This window comes from Calypte anna, chromosome 10 (assembly GCF_003957555.1).
Source record: "Calypte anna isolate BGI_N300 chromosome 10, bCalAnn1_v1.p, whole genome shotgun sequence".
Classification (NCBI taxonomy): domain Eukaryota; kingdom Metazoa; phylum Chordata; class Aves; order Apodiformes; family Trochilidae; genus Calypte; species Calypte anna.
Window position 1 is genome coordinate 4405337 of NC_044256.1, and position 13065 is coordinate 4418401.

General features: G+C 36.7%; 1 protein-coding gene across 8 annotated transcripts in view; it reads left to right on the top strand.

The window, feature by feature from the left end:
- Positions 1–13065, top strand: part of TCF12 (transcription factor 12) — a 168873-nt gene that overhangs the window by 107809 nt on the left and 47999 nt on the right. For all 8 annotated transcript variants that reach the window (XM_030457257.1, XM_030457256.1, XM_030457255.1 and 5 more), the window contains 2 exons: positions 5263–5398; positions 8534–8586. In XM_030457257.1, the coding sequence (XP_030313117.1) occupies positions 5263–5398; positions 8534–8586 (189 nt within the window). The remainder of the gene's footprint in view (positions 1–5262; positions 5399–8533; positions 8587–13065) is intronic.

Genomic DNA, 13065 nt, shown 5'->3' on the forward strand with positions numbered 1-13065 from the left:
TTAATGAAACCTTGTTTGAGACAAAACACTAGAGAGGAGCATAATTAATCCCTCATTTTCTGCCAGTTGCTATTGATTACTCATTCAGGGTCCCTTTGTTCTCAAAATGGTAACACTGTATTTCACATTACTATTTGATGATATTCTCAGGATGAGATTCTTTAACAACATGCTGATAATTGCAAACATATCTCTAGAATTTAAATTTTAAATGAATTTACATCATATGTCTGTTTTTCCAAATTCAGTTCCTATTTTGGAGTGCATATTCATTACAGTTTCTCCAATACTGGAGACTCGAATAAAGTGAAGTTCACCTCTCTGTATCTTGGTTATATTTTTTGCTTTAACTGCAGGATGTGGAGGTGAGGTGAACAGTCTGTTTTTGCAATGCAAACCTCTGTAGTGTTCTAGTATCTCATAGTGTAATTACTTGGTGAAGTTTTAAATATGTGCTAGGTTTTCCTTTGGAATCAGAGTAATAAAAGGCCCATGACTTAGCTGGGAGATTTTGCAAGTTTAGCAGAGCTTGACTTCTCCACTTTCTTACATTCTTTTAAAGTAGTGCATGCAAATTGTCAGGTTTATCTGTAAGGCAAGATGTGCAAAATATTAAGACACATTATATACATACTTTAGGTTATCCAAATGGCTCACTGAATAGAAGGACGTGTATATAAAACTTCTGATCTATCCAGTGCAGAATTTCAAATTTATAGTAATACAAGGAATGCACTTACTGTCTGCTCTACATAATTTGAAGAAATAGAGAAATGCCAAGTGTGTTTGTCTATGACAACATGACAGGTGAATGGAAGGATCTGATTGAGCCTCTTGTTACTTTGACAAAATAGTGTATTTAAGCTCCCAGTTTCAACTAAACATTGAAATACTTTTTTCTTTTTTAAAAACTTAAACAGTTGTCCTGCCTTAAATAGGAATAGGCAGCCTGATTACTGGGTCTCAAAGCAAAAAATTATTTGAAGAAAAAGCTGATGAATAAAAACCTAGGAAAAATAAACTCTATTTGACTAGTTGATTTGGGGGAAGGGCAGTTTCAAGACATAGTTTGCAGTTGGTGGGTTGCAGCTCTCATTTCACTGCTAAAGCAGCCTTCCTTATTATGCCAGCACAATGGCCCTGTCATAATCAGTTGCATATAATGGGCTAATGCTTTTATTCTCAACTATATTATTCTTTTGATAGAAAATAATGAATAATGTAAAGGCACACGGTTGAATCTTGATGGTTCTATTGGATAGTTTGGCTATGGCTACACTAGGATATTCTGACTTCTTAAAGTGTTTGCTAATGAGTTGCAGTTAAAAAAAAGAACTTGAATTAGATTTAGTGCAGGGAGCACAAGGCTAACAAATTTTTTAAAAGGAAAAACCTTAATATACAACAGTAGTATAGTGAATGGACTATGTTAGTTAAAAATGTTTGTGTATTTTGCAGGGTAGCTTGGCTTTTCTAGTTCCATATAGGCTAAATGCTGGTGAACTGCAAGGAATATTATATAAGGACATCTGTAGGCCTTTAGTTTTCCACATTTCTTCTTTTATATCTAAGTAAGAAAATCAAAGAAGTGTTTGCCAACATATTAGAATTCTGCTGGCCCGTGTCCTAGAAGTTCATCGAAGGCAGAGCAACATTTTGGCATCAAATTCTGTCTTTGGGATTCTAAAGATTCATAGAGTTGATCTGGAAAAGAAATCTGACATAGTCAAACCCTCTCTTACTTTGCTGTGCTCAGAATCTTAGGAAGACTTGATTCAAAGTGTTTTAAAAAATGTTGAAAAAGGAGCTTTTTTGATCTCAGGCATACAATTTTGATACAAGACTGTGGTTCATTAGCTTGTTAGTTTGAGAAGAAGCAAACTTTGCCTGCACAAAGTGACTTGCTTTCTGTGACAAAGGTACATAAATACATGTTCACCCATATGTTGATATGTTTCTCTTCTCTCTCTCTCACCTTTGCAATGTTGGGATAGATGACACCCCTGCATTTCACTTTTATGAGAATACTTTTTAGGAGGTGGACCCCTTTAAAGCATTTTGCTGGATAGTGGCCTATGTAAAAGTCTTTCTTTTTTGGGTCAGGCCATGGGATTTCCCCCAAGGCTGCCAAAACCCTTTCTTACTGAAAGGGCCACGTTTGGAAAGTAAAGCAGTCATGCTTACCTCTTTTTCTCTGTTCTCTTTAGTATCAGGTTTGCTGTGTTCTTAGTTGATTGCAATAAAAGTCTCTCTTAATTTTATTTTATTTTATTAGATTGGTTATTGATCACACATTCTTGGGGAAAACGTTGCCTTAAATCTTGTTTATTTTGGAGCTGAAAATCTGCCTTATAAAATTGAACGAGGCCAATTTTTCAGGGTGCTGCCTGTTTATTTATAAGGGTAATGCAGACAGGACTCAGCAGCGTTCAGGAGAATAACCACTCATTGATTATTCTTTAATAATTGGATCTGTGCTTGGCAGATGAGGTTCGGCACGAGCAGGAACGTTCTCTGTGGAGAATGCAGCAAAGTGTGGATGTAAGCGATCTGCCTCTGTGCAGGGACCTCGGGCACTTAGCTAGGAGAAGCTTGGTGCTGATAATACAAAGCTTTTTTGCTATCCTCAGTGGTATTTTTGTATTCCTTTCTTTATCAGATGCCCTTAGGAAAGGATCAGTCCTAATCAATATTGCCTCTCAATTGGTTCAGACAGGCAGAAAAATCAATAAGTTGAACTAATGACATCTATTTTTATTTTCTCTTGGACAACTGAGGAACAATTATAAAATTTTAAACAGATGCTTCATATAATTGTGGAAGTGGTAGGAGAGAGTTGTGGGTTTTGGTTCTGTGGTGGTTTGGTTTGGTTTGGTTTTGTGTTAGTGTTTGGGGTTGTTGGTTTTTTTTACTTGTTTTTAAATAAAAAATATTACCCAAACAATGTAGATTAGGAAAGTTCTTTAGAGTGTGCTGCATACCTTGAGATTTACTGGGTGTGTGTTAAATTACTTGTACACGTATTTGTGTTGCTTTAGTAGCCATGCTGCTTTGAAACTCAGGGTCTGATGAAAGTGTCAAGAACTGGAATGGTCAGGACAAAAACAAAGGGAAGGAAATGTCATGAGCTGAAGGTTGGAGGTTAAGTCTGGAAAAGATACACAGACATGCCATTTGGAATAGCTTGGCAGAAGTGAATTTTGGAGGTTTTACTGGGGTTTTTCTAGGGTGTTTTTTTGTTTGGTGTTGGGGGGGGGTTGTTTTTTTTGGTGTTGGTTTTTTTGTTGTTGTTGTTAATTTGTTTCAGTCTCACACACACACTACATCTCAATCAATAGAGGAAAAGAGTATCTATATGGATCTCATTGCATTTCCAAAATAAGTGCCTGTGATCAGAAGGGATTGCTGGGGGCAAGCAGAAGGGATGGTCTTTAAGGTGAATGGGACTTGGCTTCGAGCAGGGGCTGCAGGAGACAACCTCCAGAGGTTCCCTGCCAGCCTTTCCTGCTCTGGGATTCTCTTCATGGGACCTTGCTTTTTGGCTACTGGAAATGATAACTACCATGATACTTTATCCTCCTCCTCACAGTCAATGTAAAGAAGTTTTCTTTCAGTCCTGAGTATTCTTGGGCTGAAAGTCAGGTTTTGAGCTAAATGCAGAACAGGTTTCATTTCCTCTTTTGGACAGTTTTGGTTTGTAGGAATGGCTTTTCACAAAAGGACCACTAAGCCCCAAATAAAGGTTTAGAATAGCAACCTTGCTGAGAGCCATATGAGTTATGCTCATCTTTCACAAGTCATTGCACCAAAATAACCATCTTGAATGATGTGATATAATCTGAAAAATACATTTGTTTATGAATGAAGGTACTTAAGCCTCAGAAGGGAAGGTGAAGAGAGCTGGGCATGAGAGCACGTATTCTGCTGGGCTGCTGGAGCCCTGGAGGGCAGCAGAGCTGGAGAAGTTCCTGCCACCACCCAGGGTGCTTGTCTGGCAGCCTTTGGGACCCGTGGGGACATGTGGCCTTGGTCCTTGAGAGTGGCTTGAGGGGAGGAGGAAAGTTGGCTTGTGAGAGGTGGGGCTGAAGCATAAACTTTCAACTAGGTGGCATCTCAGGTTTCTTTTTGTATAGAAGTTAACCTACCTGTCAGCTTCTGTCTTAGCATCCTCCAATGATGGAGATGTTAGAGAGGTTTAATGAAGGCAAAGCACAACCTTTGTCCTGCCATTGGACAGCCTTGCTTCACCTCCTTTGTAATGGGGAGGCCACGCTACCCTGTGACCCAGTATGAAGACATCAAATGACTTGTGTCTGAAGGCTCTTGTTTCCACAGTGACCTTAAAACACCGATATTGTACATATTAAAAGCAAAGTGTCTTCAGACACTCTGTAACACAGAATGGATATTGCTGCATGCAACAGCCAGGAGTGAAGCAGCAGTGGATTTTTCCTGTCTGATAGTATTATTTTTTCTGTCCATACAGTTCTGTGGGTTTCACCCCAAGTCTGGGGATTTGTAGCCTAAAATAAGGCTGAGCATAGCAACAACCATGGAAAAACTGTTTTCTCATAAATCACCAACATTCATTTCAGTTTCCTAGAAGAAATCCAAGTAACATTAGACCAAGCTATATATAATGCACTCATTAAATGTTAAGAATGTTTTTTTATTTACTGCATGAAAAGGGTAGGGCTCAAGTACATTGTTGGTTTGAAGTTTTTAAAATGTCAATTTTTTATGTCCTGTGCATTAATCTAATCTTTTATCTTTTGTGTTTGATATTTTTTGACAATTATTCCATGGTTTTATGAATGTAATATAAGTCTGGATTTCCAAGTATGTGCTAAAACCTAATGTCACACTATAAACTCTTAGCAGTTTTTATCAGTTATGTTTATATTGTGTAATAGAGGAGGTGTTACATTGCAAACTAAATAAAGTATTATGATTCATACTTGAATTCTAAACATCCATAATTCTAATTCAGCCTCCTGTTATTTTTTCAGATGTTTTAAACTGAAATGGTTAAGGTTTTTTGGAGGCTTACAACCAAATTTGCTCTGCCTAGCTGAATTATCCTATAGTATGTTCTCTGAATATTAACTTTAGAAAATCAACATTTTTTGCAACTCTTAAGACCTTGACTGGAAGTCTGAATTCTGATGAATGCCAAGAGCAGTATATGCTGTTAATGGTTTGTTAGCGTGGTATATGAATAACTGAATTATTATAGAGCTTAATTTTACTTCTATTTTGCAGTCTAGTCTGCTTCGGTCAGATATGGGGCTTGGAAGTCCAGGTCAGCTGTCATCCTCAGGAAAACCTGGAACACCCTACTACCCATTTTCTGGCACAAACCAACGCCGAAGACCACTTCATGACTCACCAGCTCTTGGTGAGTAATATGAGTGGTTTAAAACCTCTGTTCATGGTGCATTTCTGCAGACTTTGTTATTTTCTTTGATGGTTCATTTTATATGCTGGAGGTTGGTCTAAACTGAGCAATTCAAATTACAGCAAACTGCTATATACGAGATAACTGGAACTATTAAGATTTCCTTTAAGACACTAGTTTGGATTCAGCACTGGTCAGTATAGCTTATAAAACAAACAAGAAACTCCAATAAAAGCCCTAATTGCAAAAGCAATAATGACAGATGGATAGGAGCTGATGACCAGCTGAGTGCCCTTAACCCATGCCATCATTAACTTCTGGAAATGCCTGACCTTGAGGTCATTACCATTATTTAGTAGGGGAAAGAGACAAAGGGGAAACAATTATCCTTTTATATGCTAAAAGTAACTTTATTCAAGGCAATATATAGTTCATTGTAATTGGTTCAACATGTCTTTAAAGTTCTTAGCAAGTGGAAACTAGTATTTTATCCTAAAATCAAATTACCTCGCAAAAAAAATGCAGGCAGGAACTTGCTTAAAATTGTTATAATCTTAAGGCAGTATTAATATTTTATTCTGGAGATACTTAGAGATAAACAGAATTTTCCTGCTTGGTCTCAGTGGTAATATTTCATAACTTTAAAGACTTTCTATTGAATTAGGGAATCAAGAATGAGACAGCTGTTCTATCTTTTCTTTTGTAAGACTATTTTGTGTGCATGTTTTACAAAATAATTTTTTGTACAAAAAGAGAGACAGTAGCCTGATATTATAAGTTTAAAAGCTACTGTATTCAGTGTTAGCATGTTAATGTCATTAGGACTACTTTAGTAACATGCATGGTTTTTAATGTTCCTCATTCTGTATAGCACTTTGTGATAGTAAAAATCTGTTTGTTGGAACCATGTAACTTAAACCATACTTTAGACAAAATAAAATTTCATCAAATGCAAGTTGCTTCTTGAAGTAACTTCACTATTAACTGCAAACTTGCTGGGCATTAAAATAGTCATGAATATGCCCGAAGTAGTTTTTTAATTAATTATAAAAGTATGATTTTGGAACTTTACCTATATATTTGTGTGTGTCTGTATTTATGTATTTATTTTAAAATAACTTTTTAAGCAGTTGCCAAACCCAGCTGCCTTTTATCTGGGGTTGTCTGTCTTTACAATATTATTTCCTCATAAGATGAGAATCAAACATAGAAGTTTTCCAGATCTGTTTCAGAAGAGGAACAGCCTGAGGAAAGTTGAGCGAAATTGTATGCTGCTGGAAAAGTGTTTGAACTTTAATAGAAAAAACTTGGGTTTTGTTGTTGTTATTATTACTAATTTCTATTATTATTATAATTTTAAAGTTTTAGCCCCCATTGAATGTGTTTTGGTGAGATACTACTGTAATAGTAACCTGCTATTGTTTTGAGTAACTGGGAGGCTGTTAGATCGTGGCTGGACAGAGGGTGATAACCAGTGTGGGCAGTCAGGTTATGGTATGAAGCACTCATTGAGTTAGATGTAGACTATAAACTATATAGAGTTTGGAAAGTTCCATTATTAAATTAAACAAAATGGAGCTAAGTATGGTGCTTTGTGAGTAGTATCCCTATTTTTTTATTTTATTTTATTTCTGAGAGGCTTAAACAGTTTAAACCTGTTGCAACTGGTAACAGGATGGTATTCCTCTTTCTGTCATGGCTAAATCTGGGGGACTTTAACCTGGGGAACATGGCAGGTGGTGGTTACAAAGTTATGGAAAATATTTTGCAAAAATGCCAGGAAAAGGAAGTGTACATCTTTCAACTCCTATTTCCAATGGCTTGAGGAAGTAAGCCTGAAATTTGATTTTTTAGTTATGTGTTACAAAACTGCTGCCTCAGAATTTAAAGCAAAGTAGAATCATGGCCATTTCATCCCTGAGAAGGAGTTGCCTGACTGGGATTTTAACAAACTCCCTCTAAAATTGCTACTAAAATTCACTGAAACCAACCAGTGTTCCCTTCTTGGTGGCTCTTTGTGAGCAGTGTAAATACCTCTTCCAGAAGTCCTTTTGTTCTTTTTGAGCATGCCCTATGGTGAATGATCAGCATAAAGATACCCAGCAGATATTCCCATCTTATCTCACCCTTATCTTGTCATATCACATAAAATAATTGTGATAAAATGTTCTCAACAAAAATTTAAAAAATAGGAATTTTGTATTTTAATTGAAGACTCAATCAGTCAATTGCAGAACTGATGATCTTGCCAGATACTTGTCTTCAGAACAGCAGTTAACTTGTAATTTGCAGGCATACTATTCATATTAATTTTATTAGCAGCTGACTAGCCTGGCTTAGATTCTTGGTGGTAAAATTGTTCAGTACTTTTATGATGTTGAAATAAAATTATTAAATTATTGATAGAAGGAAGCAGGAATCATGCTTCCAACCATACTGTTACATCCAAATATGAGTTGCATTGCCAGTATTACTTGAGACAGTAAGTTAGGTCATTAGATATGCTGTTTATTTACAACCTTTATTTACAAACCTATACTTGGAAAGTTACAGAAATTTATATCATGTTAGCATTTTTGAAGTGTAAAATATACTTTCACTTTTTTTTTTTGGGGGGGGTGGTGGTGGGAGTGACAGTTGGATGCAGTGATCTTAGAGGTCTTCTCCAATCACAACAATTCTGTGTTGTCATAAATTCCTTTTTGATAGTTCTATTTTTATTCTGAAGTGCAGAAAGGGAAAGCATTTCTTTCACTAAAGCAGCCCCATTTTCCTCTTTACATAGCTCAAAATCTCACTTTGTTTCTTCACATTGTAGAAGAGCATCAGTGTACCCTTCAGTGTTCATTCTTAGAAATAGCTGCTTTCCTTATGGAAATAATTGGAATTAACTATTTTGCAAAGCCTTATTTTAGAGACAGACATTGATATGTTACATATTTAAGCACATTCTTGTATTGATGTGAAAGACAAATTCCATTGGCACAGAATAAAAAAATGCATGAAATTGGAAAATAAGAAATCCATTGTAGAAAGAAAAAAACCAAAACAACTGTATAGCATAGCTATGTCTTTTTTTTTTTTTTTCCATCTGTAATGTAGATACTTAATGGAATGTTGTTTTCCTGTGTACAGATCCTCTGCAGACAAAGAAAGTACGAAAGGTGCCCCCTGGTTTGCCTTCTTCTGTAAGTACTACATTTTATACTTCCAGTAAACTAAAAGTTCAAATTGTGCTCTCTTTACCTGACATACTTACAAATTCCTAAACCTTAGCATTAGGAAGGCTATCTGCTGGACATGAACAGTTAGGTTAGGTAATTGGGAGTGGTTCTGGAGGACTAAATACACAATTGATGTGAAATTTTTAGATTTCATAGCAGTCATTTTGTAGCTTGCTCATATGCTCCTACCCACTTGTCCCTGTCATTTGAATTCCTCTCTTGGGAAGAGAGCTGGGCCAGGAGCTGTCAAAGAAGATCTCCTGTACAGGTCTTTTGATGTTTAATTAGTCATTATGTTGCTGAACAGGAGGACAGACAGAGATTAATAGCTGAGAATCTTAGAAATTTACATTTGTAATAATCCCAGTGGAGCTGAAGACATTAAGATTCGGAGGACATGTACAGCTCAGCTTGCCTCAGTAGGACTGAGGTTATTAATATGCATAAATCACCGAGTCAGATGTTCATTGTGAAGCCCTGGTGGATTTTAAAGCCTTCATTAAGCCTTTCCTAACTTCAGCCTAGCATCAGGAAAGCTTTCAAGCAACTAGTTTGTTGATCCCTCTTTGCTTGAAAATTTATCCTTCGAGAATAAAGGGCTTTGATGAAAAAGGTTGGAAGGGTTTTGGTGGAAAAATCATTAATGGCTGTGATAATCTAATGCTATAGGGGTGTTTTGTGGTATTAAATATGCTTTATTCTTAAAAGGAAGAAAATTGTTTATAAATGAATCCGCATTTTAAAATCCACGTGAAGTGAAAAATCCCCAGTGAAGTGAAGGACAGAATTATTTCTTCCCCTGCTCAGAACAAACAGGCGGGGAGGGGGAAGCTCGGCTGCCTTGCGGGGTACATCTCTTTGTTGTGTAAATGGATGTTGGGCTTTTATTTGGCAGTGCTTAACACATGGGCGCAGGTGCACTCGGATGAGTCATAACTCAAAGCCGGAGCGGCTGAATAGAACACACTGCACAGGCAGCAGTAATATTGTGCAGCAAAATGGGTCTGATCTTTCTATTTTGTATTAACTCTGAAGTAGTAGGGATGGTGCCTTCCAGCCTTTGCATCTCCCCGCTTCTCTCCTCCCTCTCTTCCCCGTCTCCCTCCCCCTGGTTGCGGGGAGACCTACAGAAACCGGGATCTGAAAATCCTATTTTATCCGCACTTCCAGATGGAGCTGCGATAGTGCAGCTAGCCTGGGGCAGCTGTGCTCTGAACCTGCAGCCTACCTGGAAGCCAGGATTGCAGCTGCAGGCACTCTTAAAAGCTTTTGCTTGCATAAGCACTTGGACCCCACTAGAGGCTGAATAGCTGCTTGATAAACAAAATGAACACAATGCCTCAAATCATTATTCCCGAGGCCAGGAATATTCTTCTTCTTCCTTCCCCCACTTCCCCCAGGCCCTTTTCCCCCTCCTCCCCTCCTCCCCCAGTTCTTTTTCCCCTCTTCAGCAGCAGCTAAAAATAGTTTGGCAATTTACATTTTAACAGTTGCGTGTTATGTAGGGTGGCTTTACAGTCTAGCAGATGATTTCTGCTAGATTAACAAAAATATATTTAAAATGTCAGAGAAGCTGAAGCACATAGTGCAATTTTTATGTAATTTATTACTGTAATTCTAGGCGAGTAATAAAGCTTACGTTACATATTTAATATTTAGTAGTGTCAGCCAGGTAAAGAGATCACTTTAGTGAATGAAAAATTTCTCTCATTTTTCTTACCAGGCTTTAAGAAGCAGTATTTTTCAAATGATTTTCATTTAATTATTTTTTTTATGGGAATAGATGATAAAATGCTGATAAATTTTATTCGTGTTTACAATATACCAATCTGCACAATAAAGTGCAGTTACTGTGAATAATCAGTGATTGCAATGCTGCAGTTTTTAAGTACTGTTTCTCTGTATTTCAGTGCAGAATAAAGCCTTAAAGTAAAATTACATTGAAAAAAAAAAAAGTTATATGAGATACTATGTGTTTGGAAAATCACACAAAACTCAGTTTCACTGAGCATCATAGGAAATCTGAATTTAGTAGATAATTTTGTGTTATTCTTATTTTAAATATATCTTGGTAAGAAGTCAGGACGTGTTCTGGGAAAGATAAAAAATTATTTACCTAATGGGCAGTGCAGAGAAGTTTAATTACATTATGGAAAGGCACAAGAAAGATGACTCTAAATGTTACTGTGCAAATCTGTATTTTATTAATTTTGCTGTTTCTAAAAGATTAGTTTCTGCAATGTTTTTGTGTTAATACAGGGCTACCATATCAGCAGATACCCAACAGTAATTTAATTTCCTGGATAAGTGTAATTGAGCAATAATCTTTTAAGAAATAATGATGTGGGGTTTTTTTCAAATCTTCCTCTTTTTTTTTTTTTTTTATTTATTTTGAATTTGCTTGCTATGTTTTTGCAATTACTTGCTTTGAGGCTTGTCTATCATTAATGTGTTCTTATCAGGGCCTAAAGTAAAAATAGTTACAGAGAAAAGTGCTAATCAATTCTTCAGTTATTTTCTAAAACACAGGTCAGCCCGAGCTTGTCCTTTTACTGTAAAAATCATGCAGAAGGCAGTTGCATTTTTAAGTTTCCCTGTGGTTAGCTGCTAAGTGGTGAGTCATTGCCCAGAACATTCTAAATGTTGACATGCAAACATTTATGTGAACCTACTACTCGATTTAAAGCCTTGTTGGGGAGAAGAGGGTAGTAGAGACTTTAAAATCAGTAGCTTATTTTTTGTGATGTGCTGTCTGTGTTATAGGAGAAGGGGGAAATACTGTTCGGCGAGTTACATTATCTTCAGAGATTCAAAACTCTTGTATTTCTGAGAATTTTTCTGACTGGAGGAGTTACTTTAAGTCAAGCAACCAACAACATCATGTGACTTGAAACAAGTCCTAACGGAGCTGGGAAGAGCAGAGTGCCAGGGTTTTCAGAGAGCATTTCAGTCCGCAGGAGGAAGGGAAAAGTGAGGCTCACTTGGAAATGCAGAGGGAGATTGCCATCTCATTATGGATGGGCTATGAGCAGAAACACACTATTTACATGTGTAGTCAGAAAATCTTTCAGACTAATATTTATGATCAGTACCCCAGTCAGTAGCTATCATGAGGGCATTATTCTAAGAAAAATAGCATGAATATCTGCCATCATTCTTGTGCCATTTAATTAGTTTTGCATCAGAGAAATAACGTGAATTGCATCTTGTCTGTTGATTTTTTTTGTTGTTGCAGAATATCAGCTGTGACAAAAAGGGACAAATACCTGATTGTTTTCTGTGTAGAGCCATTTCTAATCACTATTTTGAATGGTTTAGATTTGCCACAGTACTGAGACTAGCATTTTAATCTTAAACTTTAGATTACCCCCAGTTTAATAAGATATTGTCAAATGAATATTTTCTAATGCTAGAGATGTCTAAATTCAAACTCATGTTTTAAATACATTTAAGACAATTTATAGCTTGATTATAGGTGGTTTTCATACATCACCCCAACAGTATGCATGTAGTCCGTGGGTGCTAATATATGGCAAAAATTCTGAGCAAAGCTAGAGAAAACCTGGTTTGCATGCATAGAGGTACCTCTCAAATATTTAGAGCACTTCTCCTTTTGGTATCATGCTAGTCTTTTAAGACCCAGCTTGAGAAATACATTTCAAGAGATGTCTCAAAAAGGTACCAATGATACCAGAAGGAAAATAATAGATCTTTCTGTGCTTGCTCTTTCCTCCAACTTTTCCAAAGGGTCAAAGGAGATAATTTTAAAATTCTGGAGTGGAAAGGATCTAGCCTGGTGAAGCCTAATTCTTGAGATTGTATTAATAATATAACATTCACCACACTGAGTGGCCTTTCTTTAGAGAATTATCCTCAGTATTAAGAAATTCAATGTGTATTGAAGTAGCCTGGTGTAAAGAAGCACCTGGTTTTTTTGAAGGTATCATCTTCATCTTTTTATGAAGTCCGTGGCTCTGGTTAAAAACTTTGGAGCATCCTGGATAGGTCCTTTGTGTGATGTTTAAATGACTGTGTTGTTGTGTTTAACTGACTTTCTAGTGGGACTTTTTTAGTAAAATTTCTTCCCACTGGTCAGAAATGGTGTGAAATTGCAGAAAGCAACATTTAGTTTGTTCAGAGCTATTGTGAATTGCCTTGCACACTCAAATGATACATTAAGATTCCATCCTCCTCTTTGGTATCTGGCACTCAAAGCCAGCAGTGACTTACCTGATCCTTGCTTTTCATGCTGTGCTGTGTTTTAGAAGGGAATTTTACGTGATGAAACTGAACAAATAAACCCTTATGTATAATGCAACAGACAACTTTTATTTTCTTCGTGGGCCTCAGTCCTCCATCTTCATCTTTATGCTTGTTCTTTGGTCATCAAATTTAAAGGATAAAGATTTTAGGGACTTGCTCTATATTCCCTTTTAAGTGCCA